The sequence below is a fragment of the Onychomys torridus genome, chromosome 13 (genome assembly GCF_903995425.1).
Source record: "Onychomys torridus chromosome 13, mOncTor1.1, whole genome shotgun sequence".
NCBI lineage: Eukaryota > Metazoa > Chordata > Mammalia > Rodentia > Cricetidae > Onychomys > Onychomys torridus.
In genome coordinates this window covers 31,317,934-31,335,916 of record NC_050455.1, presented here as the reverse complement: position 1 = coordinate 31,335,916, position 17,983 = coordinate 31,317,934, and the positions used below count along the sequence as shown (strand labels likewise).

Sequence of the window (17,983 nt, the reverse complement as noted above, 5' to 3'; positions counted from 1 at the left end):
ACCCTTTAATACAGATCCTCATGACCCCCGACCATAAAATGATTTTTGTTGCTATTTCATAACTGTAACTTTGCTACTGTTATGAATTGTACTGTAATTATCTGATATTCAGGAGATCTGATGTGCGACCCCTGTGAAAGGTCATTCAACTCCCAAAGGGGTCCTGACCCACAGGTTGAGAACCATTGCGTTAGAAGAATATCCCCAAACTTGGAGTACTGTAAGTTTCCAGTTGTTCACTGATAGACTATCCACAGAATATAACTAGCTGCGTGCACAAAAGCCAGGGTAGAAGATGACACTTAAAGGTCTTAAAGAATGTCATAAATACTTGTTCTGATAGAAGACCCACCTCAACTCCCCTCCCCATCTCTTTCCCAAAACCCGCCCCCTCATACCCCCACCCCAAACACAGCTCCTCTCCCAGAGAGGCTCAAAGCCACTCCCACAGGGGATATAAGCTGCATCCCAGAAAACAGGCACGTGGTTTTCCAATCTCTCGTCCCTGTCTCCTCTCTGTGGGCCTGGAGAATCACCCATGAGCGCTTTACCCATTAAACCTGGGCTTTTTCTAATTTGGTGTGATTTGGTCTGATTTTGATTGCTGCGTTGGTGGACAGGCCTATCAGCGAAAAAACTTATCAATACTGCTTTTTCAATTTTTTTTCCCTGCTTTTTCAGGTGTTTTTTAAATTTTAGATTTATTTATATATGCATGTATCCCCACAGGCCAGAAGAGGGCACCAGATCTCCTTACAGATGGTTGTGAGCCACCATGTGGTTGCTGGGAATTGAACTCAGGACCCTTGGAAGAGCAAGCAGCGCTCTTAACCTCTGAGCCATCTCTGCAGCCTGCTTTTTCAGTTTTTAAGAGGAGGTGGTAATTTGTTCCTCTCATCCTTCTTCTGAAGGAAAATTCAGAGTTTGCTGTTCAGGGCTTCGCCACTAGCCACACCAGTCTTCAGAGCACTTGAGATGCAGCTGGGCCATTTCCCGATGTGCTGTAACTGTAGTTTACATTCCAGATCCTAGAGTCTTTGTATGTAAAATGAATGCAACATACTTCAATAATAATTTTAAAATATAGATTGAAGGGGCAGGAACGATGGCTCAGTGGTTACGAGCACTGGCTGCTCCTCTAGAGACCCTGGTTCAGTTCTCAGCATCCACATGGTGGGTCACAGCTGTCTGTGACTCTGATCCGAGGGGCCTCTTCTGGCCTTGTGGACACCAGACATGCTCATAATGTGCAGACATTCATGCAGACACAGCACCCACACATAAATTTAAAAAAAAAAAGCTTGAATGCCAAAATAGTATGATCTCATGTTTGTTAAGTTTGTTTCTTCTTACTTTTGTTTCACTTGACTAAGAGTTTAAAATGGCTCAGAATGTATTTCTATTAGCAACAGTCTAGAGGTTTGTTGAAATTCAAATTAAACATTCCTTTCGTTGCAGCATTTGAAGATAAATTATGTCAGTTTGTTCAATTCCTAAACTTGAAAAATTCCAAAATTCCCCTTGTTAATGGTACTTTATGACAACTTCCAGGATGTTCTGTTTCAGAGATACCATCCTGGACAGTCACTTCTGGAGCTTTCATTGCGGGTGACCTCCCTTTTTTCTGAAAACACTCTTAGAACTTTCAATTGTAAAGACACATTTTTGATACATTTGGCTTTTTCCAGGCATGTATGATATATGTTTTCCCCCCCTTTGTTAATTAGAAGTAATGGTTCACTACTTCTATACATTGGTGATAGTCTGTCCACAATCATTTTTCTTAATGGTTTTCTGATCCTTTGGAGACTTTTTTTTTCCCCCTTTTTTTGATAAGTAATCCCCAGGCTGGAAGACCTTTTTGTCCTGCTTTTGAGTATATTATGGAATTGTTTGAACTTTCAGGATTGGACCATTGGTCCTGATGCTAAAACCACCTCAGTGCCTAGTAGGGTAGAAAACTGCAGCTTCTGTGCCTACGTGGTGCTTAGTAGCACTTAACTAGGTAAATACTTAGTAAAGATATCTTTTAAAAGCAAAGGATTTTCCCATCAAAGATAAGTCCCTTTTTTAAATTTTGTGTTTACATTGTATCTCCACTAGTCTCTCTTCAGCCTAGAAAAAGGCACAGGCCCTTTGTGAGACATGTGCTCATCTTCAAAAAGATAAAGTCTCTCTCTATTCAGACTGCTATGACCTCAGGTTCCAGAATATCAAGGCAACATTCTTTTAAAGGCATGCTTCACTTTGGTGTGACCCGGTTGAGAACCAGTCTCTGTGTTGTCCAAGGGAAAGGACAAGAAGACACTTCTGAGGATGAGCTGGCTCGGGCATCCCCTCTCCAGGTGCCACGAGGACACTGCCTTGCTCAGGACACATATGCCGCTCTTTTCATTCATGTCATCTAAGGATGAGCATTTCATCTCCGACTTGAGGTAGGAAGTCAGGTGACTTTTCTCCCAGATTTTGCTCTTAATTGGAATACCCAGCCAGTTTCTTTGTGAAAGCAGCCCCGGCAAGAACAGCAGCTTGTGGGGAGAGTGAGAGTTACCTAGCTCCATGGGTACTTGGAAAGGGGGGCAAAACTGTGCTTGGCTCGTGAAAGAAGGACCGCTTGTGTGAAAGGAAATCTCTTCATTCTTAGTTTAAATTGTCCTATCCTTTATTTCTGGTGACTGCCTGTGATTCCCACGCCTTTGACATAAACATATCAGAGATTTGACTTTGATTAAGAATTTGAAGTAAACAAAGAGGCCTGAGTGGAAGGTACAATAAATTCTTAGCCCTGCCTGTTTGACTAAAGAATTAACAGAAACTGCCCGGACTGATGCATTCAAAGTGAGGACAGTCAACATTTGGTGAGGAGGGTGCCTGGCTTCTTAGGAGAGGGAGTTAGGACAGAGTGAAGGCAGAAAGAGGGAGGGTGTATTGTACCAATCCGAAGCATTCCTAGGTAGGAGAATCCGATGAGACTTTGGCTACTGTCATCCCCGTTTCCCACTAAAGCTTCCCTCTGCTTTTGATGAGCAGAGTTACCATCTCTCTTGGTTTTCTCAGGACCGTCTCGATTTTAGCACCAATAGTTCTCTATCCTACTTCTCTTTCCTCTATCCTGGAAAATTGAGATGGTTGGCCATCCTGACCGTATTTCAAGGTATTTGGGTAGCACATATATTGGCTTAAAAAAACAAAACAAAAAACGGACCCAGATTTCTCTGCCTTCTTTGTTCCTCAGAAAAGCGAAGAATGCCCACTGGATGCTGAAGTCATGTTAACACTAGCTGCCATCCATTGCTTGCCTACCATGCACCAAGTACATGATATTGTTGAAGGCTCATGGCAACCAAGAGCTAGAGTACTGAAAACGCAGTAGGAGGAGGAAGATGAGACCAGAGCTGAGCTGCTGATGGGGTCTTTCTTAAGCTTAAAGAATAGAATGTAGCTGAGCTGGATTTGAAATTCAGTGTGGACAAATCTGCTCTTTCTGCTTGTGAATGGACAGCGTCTCTGATTTGGTGCAGTTCTGTGGCATCCACTGTATCCATCATGTCGAGCTTGTTCCTATTCTTCATGGTGGCATAAGCATCCCTTGGGGGTGATATACAGACAAGCTGCCAAGAAGTTACAGTAACTACTTCATCTCATCTATAGCAGCCCCAGATTAAGATAAGCCATCCCCCACCCCTTGTTCTTGCTGTGACTCTCTCTCTAATCCTCATTCTGTTTTGATAGGGTTTTGCTATGTAGGCCTCACTGGTCTCATTCTCCTGCCTTGTTTTCCCAGGTACTGGGATTACAGGTGTGCTATGTCACACCTCGTCATCTTTCTGTTTTTAATGGGACTACTAAATGCCTGGCACATAAAAAGTGCCAAGGGAAGGGCTGGCATTGTTATTTTAATCATGACAGATGAACAATAAGCTTGAACTGTAACGTCTTTGCATCTATAAATCTAAACATTTTAATAAAAAAAAACACTGAAGATTCAGAGTATTAGAACAGGGTTCTTATTGAGCTCAAAATTACACACACACACACACACACACACACACACACACACACACAAGTAATTGTTTCCAACAAGTAAAAGTTAGCTTCTTGGTTATTTGATTTGGAGTAGATAAAAGACTGGCTTCCTTGCTGTGATAAAAGGTGTTATGCACATAATTTTAAGATAGAAGCAGAAAATTCTTGTCTAGGGCTGCAAGCTGTAAGTGGTTCATTGGGGGGGGGGGGGATCTTTCCAGGTGCTCAGCTCTCAGAAATCCCTCCACTAAAATCAGAGATGATTGAAGCTCTTAGCATAATGATGGAAGCCCTCACTGGTAGGCATCATGCTGCGAAGGAAATGCCTTGGATTGTGTAGAGATGCAGAAAGCTTTTAGGCTACCCTCTGCTTTTATTTCATCAGTTCACACCTGAGAGTTATGTCCTGTACTACAGAATTGAAACGCAGTTCAAGTTGTGTGATTTAGCCCAGAGGAGCTGGATTTGAGAAAGGCTTGAGGACAACAGAAGAGACAGTGAATCTATTTGATCCAATCAGCAAATATTTATCGAGCGCTCACTCAGTTTCAGGGTAGTGTGCTGGATGCTGGGCATGTAAAGAGAAACAACAGTATGTGCTTCCTGGCAACAAGGAGCTCACATGGAGGAGGGGATGAAATAGGACCAATATGAAAGCAGATTCTTCAGGACCAGTTTCAAATGTTCATACATGGCTATGACAGAAGACCCTAGGCCAGGTGGAGTTAGTAACAACTAATTCCCTGAGTTCTGGAGGTTGGGGTCTAGGTTTGGGGGAGCACAGTTGTGTTCTGTGAGGCCTCTCCTGGCTGGGTACTTGCTTGGTGTCTCTCTTCATCAGTCCCATTAACTCAGGATTCTATCCCTCTGACCCACTGAACTTTACTTCCTAGGAGTCATCTCCATGTACAGCCACACTGGGGACTGGGGACTCAATATGATTTCAGGGAACATCTGTCAGTCCACAGAAATAATCCCTAACTCACTTCGGAACAAACATCAACACATACATGTGCCATAATTCTCTTTTTCTTCTTATACATCCGAGTGGAAAATGAAAGGGTATTTTACAATTGTATTTTGAAATTATCCGGTTATAAGTAGTGATTAGCCACTGGCTGCTGCTTTTCAGCAACCGTGCCTCTTAAGAAACAAGAAAACCTTAAATGTATTTTCAAATACAATAAAAGACTTGTGAGTTGGATTGAATGTGGTGACATAAGCCTTTAGCCCAGCACTCAGTAGGCAGAGGCAGGTTCATCTCTGTAAGTTCCAAGCCAGCCAGGACTACATAAGTCTGTCTCAAAATGGAACAACAAAAACACACCAAACAACAACAGAATTCAAGAGTTTGGAATGGACATAATGTTAACTTTCAGTGTTTGATATAGCATTAATTTTGTTTTACATGTTTTCCTATTTACATGTCTTAAGAGCACACAAGGTCTTAAATTGGTAATTAGATCCTAAGTATTCTCCGTAATGCCTAACAGATAAAAAGACTAGGGGTGCTCTGGTGCCCAGAGACTCCAGCCCAGCCTCCCTTCTGAGCTCTTGTGTAGCATCCCCAGCTCTTTGTTTAGGATCTTGATGACTCACTGGGTCTTTGGACTAGGTGTGTTTCAGGCATCCTCCCGTCTTGTCTACCTCCTGTTCTGTTGTCCTTGCTGTCCTCTTGCAGAGACACCGCCCAGCTGGTGAAGACTAGGAAGCTATTGCAGTCTCCAGTGGCCTCCAAACCCACCAGGTGTCAATGTCAGGTGGTAGCAGAGTGCTTGCTTAAGAATTCCCTGGAAACCTGTTATGGTAGGAACTTCTGGACTTCTTTGGAGACCTGTGCAGTTGGTCTGGGGCAAGGCTTTGGAATTTGTTTCAACAAGTTGTCCTGTTCGGTAATGCTTGGGCAAGCTATTAGCTTTCTTGTCACATGAATGCATGATCTAAACAACTAAAAGAAAGAATTGTGTATTTCAGAGATTTCAACCCATATTCCTCAGCCCCATGGACTATGGGCCCATGTTGAGTTCATCATGGTGATGGGAACATATGGAAGAAGATAGTGTAGGGTATACAGGGAGCAGAGAGGGAGGGAGGGGCTGGTCTCTGGCCCCTTTAAAGGCTACCTTCAAAGGCATGACCAGCCCCCTTCACAAGGCAAAACCTTCAAAGGTACGATCCCAATGAAGTACTTCTTCCAAATAGGCCTTACCGCCTAAAGTTTCCGGTACCTCTCCAAATCACACCACCAGCTGGGGACCTTCAACACAATAACAAGAGTAGGAACTATTGGTGTAATGGAAAAGACATACTATTCCATAACATCTCTTTGATTTTATTGCTCCAAATCAGGTCTGGAAGGCTCCCCAGCTATTTAGCCCCAGGGAAATACAATCTTATGATTGGTCAGACATGTTTCACTTTGACTTCTAGGGCATCTAGAACTTGGTGACGGCAACAATAGTTCCTGGGAAAATGGTGTTGTGTCTTGTTTGTTTTATTGCGAATGTGAGGCAGGTTCCTTCCTTATTTTTCCATAGCACATCAGAGATTAGGTACAAATGTTTCATGAGGCTTGCCATAGGAGAGTCATACAACAAGGTAATAACAACATGGTGCAGGCTTAGCCTCCTCATTCTAGGCCCACTGACTCCAAGTTGACCCAACTTTCCCATGAACCTTGAAGCAGCTTACCTTCATCGACAGAAATGACAGTTGGCATTTCCATGACTGAAATTCAGGCCAGGCTTTCCACCTCAGAAAGAGGAGGGAATTTTTTCCCTCACTTCACTGTGGCATCTCAGTCCCTTGAGCATTTGTTTCCTAATTTAGGATTGCAGAAAGTGGAAGTATCCATTCTCTTCAGGGAAAATCAACTCCAAGTTGAAGTTGTGGGGGTTCTGCATTGGGGCCATCACATGTCAACTCCAGTAGCTGAGTCCCAGTTCTAGTTGCTCTCTCAGTTCCCCATCATTCTTTCTTTAACAGATGCTCACTACTCCTGGATTATAGCTTACTTCACCTGTGGTGCACCCTCTGGAGACAGTAAATTAATTATATGTCTTTCAGTTGGTACAATAAGCCTCATGAGATAGTGTTCCCGTCTGAACGGACAGGAAGTAGGGAGCTTAAACCATTTAGCTGAGGCCATGTCACCAGGGAGAGACATGCTGGCATCTGACCTGATGTCTCTTTGTTTCAAGTATTATGAAACCCTGGCAAACATTGAGGTGATAGATTGGACATTGAACTTGAGTGATAGATTGGTCCTTAATGGGACAAAAAATTAAAAAGTCAGAGAAGGCATGCTGAAAGAGGGGGCTGAGGAGTCAGCCTGGCTTATGAGTCAGTCTCTTGGCACCATGGGTCTCTGATCTCTCCTTTATTGTTCTGTCTTGATCAACGGTTATCATTCTTCAGCATCTTTGTTAACAAGTTAATCATCATCCTCGACTCTCCAGGAGCCAAGAACCAGCTCGTGCTGTGGTAAAGCAACCTATCCGCGGAGCCAGTGGCAGGACCACGGTCACAGCTATTGTTCAGACTGGTGGAGACTGGAGCACCGGCCTCTTCAGTGTCTACAGAGATAGGAAAATCTGTATGTGTTTCCTTTTCGCTCAAGCTCTTCCTCCTTACCATTTTCTCCTGTGAGGTATCAGTAAGTGGAAAAGCTACCCCAGCACAAGGTCAGAAAGTAAATTTCAGTTGAACTGTACTGGTCTGGTGTCCTCAAGCCTACTCTTGAGTTGGGGGGGGCGGGGAATCATGCTTTTCAATAAAGTAGACCCGTTCATAGGACAAGTGCTATTTTCAAAGATTTTTTAAAATTTAAATGATAGAATCCATTGTTGGCAAAGATACATAAAATAGCCCCCCTTGTCCACTAGATGGGACAGTGTGAGCTGGTAGAGAACAGCAGGTGTTACAACAGCTGTTTACCTGACAACTACATTTCTTAGTAGGAGCTTAGTCTGAGGAAATAGATCATGTGCAACATTGACCATGAACATTGACACTGAAGCATTGGTTACTGTAGTAAAGCTTGGAACAGCATATATATTGCATCCATCCACTGAATTATTATGCAGCTATGAAAAGTCATGTAGTAGAGTAACATATAGTGAGTAGAAAGATCTTTTGTGTACAGTTTTGTTTTATTCATTAATTTATTTTTTGAGACAGGGTCTCGCTGTGCTTCCCTGGCTGGTCTGGAACTCTTAGGGATCCACATGCCTGTCTCCTGAGTGCTGGGACTAAAGATGCATGGTACCACACCTGGCTTGCATATGGTTTTGGGTTTAAGAAGCCGAGTGAATGCAAAACTGTGTTCATCAAGTTCCATCTGGAGGAAGTGAAAGCAGTTAGAAAAATATAGAAGGCTACAAATACTATTATTTACAGCAGATGTCTCCAGATGGCAAGCTAACATATGCATTTCATTTTTTTATTATCTCTTCAATATCTCCATGAAGAATATGTATTATTCTTGTAACAAGAATGATCTGAGACCCCTTTGTTGACTGAGATCTTTTCTGGCTCTGGTTCAGTTGTCAAGAAGTTCTAGTTTCAGGACTGACCTCTGGCTTAGAGCAAGGGCACACTGAGCCTCTGTTGATCTCAGCTGCCATGTGTCACCATCCCAGAACCCATGAGAAGCAAGTATGTATCCTGCTTTCTGTCTACCCTGTTCTCCCCGGAGGCAGCTACTCTGTTAAGAGTCCAGATAGAGTTCACATACTTAGAAGGCTATGGAAAGATTTTAAAAGAAAATATACTTTAAAATGTAAAAACACCATTTAATGATCACAAAAAAGAAAAATATAAAAGACAACCAAAGGACAAAACAGTCTCTACAGGTGTGGATATTTTGGTGCCCTCCCCATCCCTTACTTATGTGTGTACATATTTTACATAAATTGGAGAATTATAATACACATTGCTAGACACCTTTGTTTCAATGTCACCACACACTTAGGTGATCACACCACATGAGCACATCTGGAGCTAATTTCTTAAATTGCTTTATGAATCCCTTTGTACCACAGTTTATTTATGCAGAAACTCCTATTGTTGGGCCTTTATGTGGTTTAGTCAAACCAATGCTGTGTGACTATGCTTGTTCAGATGCCATTTTTGCATAGTATGAGGATATCTGTCTTGGGTAATTGCTAATGAGTAAACTTGCTGACCAAACAGAACACGCCTCCTTAAAGTCTGGTCGGTGTTGCCGAGTGGCTTTCCTTCTGGAAGGTGAATTTGTTTACACTCCCACTGGCAATGCATGCATGAGCTTTGTTCCTCTCTAGAGTATCTTATTATTGGAAGGCTTGGCTCCCTTGCAATAACTGATCTGAAATGTGCTGCGCTCAGGTTTCCACCCGCCTTGCCTACTTCTGCTCTCTGGGCCTCCACACCACGGCTTCTTGTTTTTGTCTTGACTTGCCTGTGAGTTGGAAGAATGGCATTCCACACACAAGGGTAGAGAATAGGTCTGAGTTTAGGTAGACTATGGAAGTAAAGGAGAAGACTGAATGTGTGCCACAAATCCCTATTGACCTCGAGCTCTGTAAAAGAAGAAAATATGTGACCAATATGCTGTTGGTACATTCACCTTATAAACATGAGATGTTACAGAGAAAGGATCCTTGTCTCTTTGTAAATGCCAATTTGGGGCTGTAAGCAGGAGTAACAACAAAAAACCAATAGAGAAGGTTTCCTTCCAGGTATTTTCTCTATGTTTACCTGTCTATCCATTAGCAATATATGTTACTGCTTTGTAACTCTTTAAGCAAAGTGTAAATGGTATTAAACTGTACCCCTTATGCAATTTGATTTGTTTAAATTCAAATTAGTCTTAGAGACTTAGCTACTTAACTGATCTTTTATCATTCTTTTAAAAAAGTGTGTGTGTGGCGGGGAGTGTGTATGTAGGTGTGGGTACCAGTGTGCATGGGCAGAGACCAGAGGACTCCTTTGAGACTGGGCCTCTCACTGAACCTAGAACTAGGAAGGCAGCCACCAAGCCCCACCACTCGTCTTGTCTCTGTGTTCCGCAGTCCTGGCGTTTCAGGTATGTATGCTGGCTTGTTATGTGGCTGCTAGGATCCAAACTCAGGTCCTCATGGTTGTACAGCAAGCATTCATAACCACTGAGCCATCTCTCCAGTCCTTTTACCACGTTCTTAGTGGTTATACGCTCATGCTCTGTTCTTTAGCCTACCGACAGATTTATTTACATTTTTAAATTTTGTGATACAGACAGTGCTACAGTGACTATCCTTGCAGCTGTCTTTTTGTACAATTGTATAAGCATTACTCCAGGCACTGATAAGTGAAATTGTTCGTTCCTAGAGTGTTTTAAGTCTTAATAGATTGAGCAAAGTTGTCATCTAATGTGGTTAGGCCAATTTCCACATCCATGTATGTCTCCAAACATACATTAAAAATGGGGCATTCTTGTGAGTAGCAAGTGGCTTCTGATAGTATTAATATGCCTTTCTAGTGACATTATTGTTGGCCATTGGTATTTCCTTTTCAGCAAGCTACCCACTCATGCCCTGTGCCATTTTTTCTCTTCTGTTTTCTTTTATCTATGGATTTTATAAGAGTGCCTCCCATATTCTAAATGCTTACCCTGGCCTCCAATATCACTGCAAAGCCTCCCCCTTCTGAAAAAGGATCCCACCCTTTTACTCTTGTGCATTCCTTCTTGGGGTCTAGTCTGAGTGTTCTCATCTCCAACCACACTCCTCCCCATGCAGAGCAGTGACACTTGACTCAGAGGGTCCTTCTGAAAATATTCACATGAGTTCAGACCATCCCACTGGGATAAATATAATGGGCATTCTGTCCTGGAATACATAAACCCTTTTGCATTATGATAGGAAAGAAATATAAAACATTGAGAACATGAATATATGTGTAGTACTAGGACTTTGGGATCAGTCTCCTGGAGTTCAAATCTGGTCTCTGCCCTCCACTAATAATATTAATAAACTTAGGGACAATTACTTAGTTATGGAGAGTATGTGAAGTTATAAAATGGGGCTAGTAAAAGGACCTATTTTATACATTGACTGGTTTTCTGAGATAGGGTCTTAGTAAGCACAGGCTGTTCTAGAATTTCCCATGTATCCCAGGCTGTCCTTGAACTCATGATCCTACAGTATCAGTACCACAAGTACTGTGGTTATGGGGCAGGCTATCATGTAGGTCTTAAAAGTGCCAGGCAGTGGTGGTACATGCCTTTAATCCCAGCACTTGGGAGGCAGAGGCAGGCGGATCTCTTGAATTTGGTCTACAGAGCGAGTTCTAGGACAGTCAGCAATACACAGAAAAACCAAAGAGAAAGTGCCTAGTTTATATGATTATTTAAATGAATTAACATGTGCAAAATGTTTTCAGCAAGAGCTTGCTTGGCACATAGTGAACTCTTTATAAACATTAGCTATTGTGAAATAAAAGTTTGAGCTTCATACATTTTTTTCTAAAAAAACTTGGATTGGGGATTTAACTCAGTGTAGAGCACTTGCCTAGCAAGCACAAGGCCCTGGGTTCGATCCTCAGCTCAAAACAAACAAAACAAAACACCCCAGCTGACTTATAGTTCAAGGTGGCTGAATTTGAGTATTGTGGTTGGAATGAGAACAGTCCCCATAAGCTCGTGTGTGTCAGTGCTTGGCCCCCAGGTGGTGGAACTATTTGGGAAGGATTATGAGGTGTAGCCTTGTAGGAGGAGGTGTGTCACTTTTATTTTTATTTTTTATTTTTAAGGGATGGGCTTTGAGGTTTCAAAAGTCCACATCATTCGCAGTTAGCTCTTTCTCTGCCTCTTGCTGTGGATCTGATGTAAGCTCCCAGCTGCTGCTCTGGCGCCCTGTCTGCCTGTCTGTCGTCATGCTCTCCACCATGATGGGCATGGACTCTAACCCCCTGGAACCATGAGCCCCCAAATAAATGCTTCCTTTTTAGAATTTGCTGCAATCCTGGTGTTTTGTCTCCTCAGTAGAAAAATAAGACAAGTATCTAAAAAGCACACTTACATAGCATGGTTATCTGACAGAAAGATTAAAAATCAACCGACCAACCAACAAACAAAAAACCCAACATGTGGGTCCTAACATGGTGTTGAAATGCTGAGGCACAATCAACTTCTTTACAGGGTGTGTGGTACAGCTCAGAGACGTGAGAACAGAATCGATCAGTTGCTTAATTTGCCAGCCTTACAATTAGACAAATTTTTATTAATTGCTTTATTTGTGGGAATTTATGGTATTTCATAATCTTCACAGAACATGCCATTGATTTCAAATGGCCCTAATTCAAGGTTGCAGATCTGGGAGCCCTCTGTGCCTGCTGCAAATTTGCTAGACCTCTGCTGTTTTCCAAATTGTTCAGACTAGTTGTTAGTGCTGGGTAGAGTCTTCTGTTCTGCTTGGGAATTATTTTTTAGTGCTGGGGACTGAGACTAGGCAAGTACACTACTATGGAACCATATCCCCAGTCAGAATTTTTTTTTTTTTAATTCAGGTTAAAATGTTTCAAAATTACTTGAGGCTATACTTTCAGCTACATGGTACCTACCATACCTTCGTATCTGGGACACCGGAAGCTGTGGTGACTAACACTTCACACATGCTACAATGGCTAAAATTAAAATTCTGACAATAGCAAAAGCTGGCAATGATATCAATCCATTGGAAGTCTTGAATATTGCCAGAGGGGTACAGAATAGTACAAATGCTTTGGAGAACTATTTCTCTCTATTTGTAGAATTAAACATATGATCTAGCAGTTCCACTCTCAGGAAACTACTCAAATAAAATTCAGGCATCTATCCACACAGAGAACTGGAGATATGTCCAAATAAAGTCTTACATGGGAATATGCATAGTGGTATTGATATCAAAAAATGGAGCAATAAAATATTATTGGGAGGACAGTTTGTAGAATTTTCATACAATGTAATGCTACTTATTTAGCAGTAATAACTACAGATTCATATAACAACATGAGTAAATCTTAAAAACAGTCATGATGTTGCACAGAAACAAAACAGTAATAAAAGTAAATGTGATTCTCTTGAGCTGAGAGAGGACAAAATTTACTTACAGGGATAGAAGTCATGGCTGTGTTTCTCCCAGAAGTACAGGTGGTAAGGGTGGGACTTCCTGTTATATAGGTGAATGCAATTATAATGTCACTCAAAGTAAACATTTAAGATTTGTGCATTTCCATATATAAAATTCCCCTTGATTAAAATGTTTAGCATGTATGCTGCATATTTTTATGTTAACTTGACATGAGCTAACATCATTTGAGGGGTGGAAACCTCAATTAAGAAAATGCCTTCATATGATTGGGCTGTAGGCAGGCCTGTAGGGCCTTATCTTAGTGATTGATGTGGGAGGGCCCAGCCCATTGTGGATGGTTCCATCCCTGTGCTGGTAGTCCTGGGTTCTATAAGAAATCAGGCTGAGCAAACCACAAGAAGCAAGCCAGTAAGAAGTACCCCACCATGACCTCTGCATTAGCTCCTGCCTCCAGGTTCCTGCCCTGTTTGAGTGCCTGTCCTGACTTCCTCCAGTGAAGAAAATTTAGAAACATAAGCCAAATAAACCCTTTCTTCCCCAAACTGTTTTGGTCATGGTGTTTCATCATAGCAATGACAACCCTAAATAAGACAGTATGTTTCCAAGACTGGTTATCATGGCATTTTTGTTGGCTCAGTCCTAATTATTTGAAGTCATCAGGGTTGTCATCTTTTTAGTTTTAGATGGTGTAACGTCTTAACTGCATGGCAGGAGCGCTTAACTTGTGGCCTGTTAATAGTTTTCAGTGACTCTATGAACTCCATGAAAGGGAATGCACAATTTGCCTGCCCACGTGCATGTATTTTCTTTTCCCTTCTGGAGCAAGTTGATAAAAGCCATTATATTCTCAAAAGGCTCTGTGGCCTCAAACATCTTTAGATAGAATCCATGTTAGAAAGTCCACTCAGTCTGTGTAGCAACCCATATCAATAGTGAATGGTGAATGAAGTAATAAGTGGAAATGATTTCCAGTTGACACTCAAGGGTCCAGTTGCCTAATAGTTTACAGATTAAAATGGACAAATGTCAGTGGCTCTGTGAAGCTAACAAAAAAGTAGAATAACCCCTGACTTGAGAAATAGAATAAAAACTTGATAAGAATAAGAAGCAGGTTCAGTGCCTACCCAAAAGTTTTTCTATCATTTTTATAGAAAGGGATATCCATTATCCAAGAATAGTCTAGTATTCTAGGTCCATGTTAAGTAATGAAATTGGATAGAAAAGCATAACAAGTATCAGTTATGATTCAAAAATTACTTAATGTTTTTGATAGAAAAAAATCCAGTTGCCATAATTAACACTAACAGAACTGTGTCAAATTCAGCTTTGGCAACATTTAACAAGAGAACACAGTTTTGATGTGGCTAGGTCATGACAGTTTTATAGCTCCAAGTTTTGAGAATTGTTTATTCATTCTTTGTCCCTGGTTACAAGCAGACAATGCAGTGTTGAATTGATGGCACAGGGTTGCGAATGTGTTTAAAATGTGAAGTCGTTCCCTGAATATCTGAGAACGCTGGCTTTCTTTTATGTGCCATTGACAGGTGTCTGTGGTCTCTGTTGTCCCATGTGCCTTGAGTGTGATACTGCCAGGCATTATGGAGAGTGTCTTTGTTGGCCACTGTTACCAGGGTCTACCTTTGCATTGAGAATTGGCACCAGAGAGAGACATAAGATACAGGTAAGGGCAATTGAGGCATGAATGAATCTAAATATTTATGAGAATTTGGATGCATTTCAAACCTATGATTTCCCAAAGTGATTGGGAAAGAGAGAAAGAAAGAGAGAAAGGGAGGGAGGGAGGGAGGGAGAGAGAGAGAGAGTGTGTGTGTGTGTGTGTGTGTGTGTGTGTGTGTGAGAGAGAGAGAGAGAGAGAGAGAGAGAGAGAGAGAGAGAGAGAGAGAGAGAGGAGAGACAGAGACAGAGAGAGGGGGAGAGGAGAAATACATATCAGTGAAGATGCTTAAAAATCTCACATTTAATGGAAAACTGTGGAGAATGAAAGTTCTGATGTCATTATTTACTAGGAGTTATTACTTAACTGAACTGCTGTATAATGAAGAATATTTCCAAGAAGAAATAATAATGCTGGTTGTTGGTCAAAAGGTTTGGTCAAATCATTGGCCAACTTACACTTCCTGAGATGTACTTTGATGCACCGAAATAGGAGGTTGTAACCACTGACCCCTCCCATCTACAAAAATAAAACCACACCTAAGTCTCCCCCCACCTCCTGGAGCTGAGGACCGAACCCAGGGCCTTGCACTTGCTAGATCCCCAACCTCAAAACCACACTTAAGTCTCGTATTACTTCAAGACAGGGCAGATAGAATCAAACCTAAGTACTTGTGAGGTCTGACTTAAAGTGTAGCCCATGTGATACATGTAAAATTTACTTTGGTGGTTCCTTGGCATCCTTAACTTCTAGTAGAGCCAAGACTGAAGTCTGTGAGAGAGTGAGGAGAGGTGGGTGACAACACATACAGACACAGAGGATCTTCAAAAGGGAAACTTCTGCATTGGATACATAGGCACAGACACACAGAGACACAGACAGACAGACAGACAGATGCTCTCTCTCTTTGTTTCTCTCTCACACACATAGTATTTAGGTATTTTGTGGGATGAGCTCTACAATACCTTTCTTTTTTCTTTAAATATTCATTTATTTATTATGTATATACAGTGTTCTGTTTGCATGTATCTCTGCAGGTCAGAAGAGGGCGCCAGATCTCATTACAGATGGTTGTGAGCCACCATGTGGTTGCTGGGAATTGAACTCAGGACCTCTGGAAGAGCAGTCAGTGCTCTTAACCTCTGAGCCATCTCTCCAGCCCAGTACAATACCTTTCTATGTGAACAAAACAAGACACAGACTTGTGTAACTATTCACACATAAGGATGATATGTGTATACGTTTAGACCGATAAAGTTTGTCTGGAAATGTAACTGGTAAACAATGATTGTCTCCAGGCAGGTAGTTGGGTGGCTGGGGACAGCTCTGGGGGAGAAGAGGGGAGATTTTCTTTTCACTTCCATCCCTTTTTACTATGGGGATTTGGGACCATTCTAGTTTATTACCTGAAGGGACACTAGCCCACTAGAGCATGTGGCTCTGACAGGCCTTGCCCTTCTCCTTGATCCCCCCTGCCTTTAGATTACACCCTAAAGCTAGCCAAGGTCTGTTCCCTTCTTTGGCCACTTCCTCCTCCTGAGGCTGACTACCAAAGTCCAGGTATGAAAATATTGAAGTCCAGCAATCAAAAGCCCCCTTGGCTTATCTAATTAACATGCTCAATTAAAATTAAACACCTCACCCTAACATAGGGTTTCCCATTTTACCTTTAAAAGCTGCCATTTTCTTATGTGCCATGTCTGTCTCCTCCCTGTCCAGTGGCAATACTTTGTCTGTCCCCCCCCTCCCCCACCCCAGGGATGAATACCCTGCCTCTCTCCCTTGTTCCCTTCCCTTTCTCCTTGGTCCTCTGTCTCTTGTGTTTTTTCTCATATTCCTTGTCCTCTGTCCCTCTGGGCCAAACAAATCTTTGTGCTGAGAACTTAGTTTTGGGGTCCTGAGCTGATACTTTCCCTTTCATTACCAACTACAGAAGATAAATATGATGATTCTAAGAGACACTGAAAAGAAAAATTGGAGGTTTCAGAGAGAGACACATGTCAAAAATCGAAGGGGCAGGGCTCTGAGCTGCAGATATTGCTTGACACTTGGACTACCCAGTGTATTTGGTGGATCTCAGAAACGGAGGGTGGGATGGGCCAGCAGGTAACATTACTCAGGTCCTTGAGAAACCAATGGTCCTGTATCATTGCCAATAGTAACAAAGTCTTGCCCTAGGGGACACTCTGTGAAGACTGGATGGTGGTGCATTGCTGCTGGCCTTTCTCGGTCTGCCAGGTGGCCCGAGAACTCAAGATGAGAACCCCCCAGCTCTACGAAATCTGTGCAGTGCAAGCACCCAAGGACACTCTGGTTTGATAGTGCTCCTGCCCCCTCTCCTGCACTTGCCTCTCAAACCTGTCTTAGATTATTTTCCACTCATTAGGTTTTCACTGGAATAGAATAAATGATTTACTCACCACTGTCCCTGCTGTGTTGATTCCCCTGAGGTCTTGAGTATTTTCTGACTCTGCTACTTTGGTCCAGCCATGCAGAGTACCTTCTAGTGTCCCTTCAGTACCCTGGGTTTGGGGACGTTGACTTTTCACCTGGTCTTCTGATGCCATCCTTTCCTGAGAGGTGACCGCGAGGCTAGAAAACTTCCCATGTATCTTTATAGTATCAACCCACTTTCCCCGAAGTATCAGTGGTAGGCCCAGCATGATTAGGCACCGGTGTCTTTGAAACAGTAAGACATTGCCCTTCCCCTGGCCCAGCTACTTCAGTCTTAGTTGCACAAGCAGAAAGTCTGAAGTTGGTGCTGATCTTGAACTCTTCTCCAACACTTGCAGGCTCCTTGCTCCAGGCTCAAAAATCATAATTGGGCAAACATTACAGATTAAATTGTATTTCCTGCTTCTCCTACACTCCACAAAAAGTAGGTTGCAGCCCCAAACTCTGGTACCTGTGAAGGAGACCTTATCTGAAAACAGTCTTTGCAAATGTGATGAAATTAAGATGAGGTCAGCTGGGTGGGGCCCTCATCAAGCATGACAAGTGTCCTTCAAAGAAGAGGGAGAGGTAGAGACACACATGTGAAGTCACATGAAGACTGTTGGGGAAGACTGAAGTAGTGATGCTACCAGGCAAGGACTGCTTAGGGATGTTGACGCTGGAAGAGGCAAAGGAGAATCCAATCCAGAGGTGTGGAGGAAACATGGTCCTGCCAATATCTTGCGTTTGAACTTCACCC

General features: G+C 42.4%; 1 protein-coding gene across 1 annotated transcript; it reads left to right on the top strand.

The window, feature by feature from the left end:
• The first annotated feature begins 2,316 nt into the window (after window positions 1-2,316).
• Plac8l1 (PLAC8 like 1) lies at window positions 2,317-17,259 on the top strand. Its single transcript, XM_036204359.1, has 4 exons — window positions 2,317-2,435; window positions 7,485-7,621; window positions 14,660-14,796; window positions 16,969-17,259. The coding sequence occupies exons 1-4, from the start codon at window positions 2,317-2,319 to the stop codon at window positions 17,107-17,109; spliced, it is 534 nt and encodes a 177-aa protein (XP_036060252.1). The 3' UTR covers window positions 17,110-17,259.
• The last annotated feature ends 724 nt before the right edge of the window (window positions 17,260-17,983 follow it).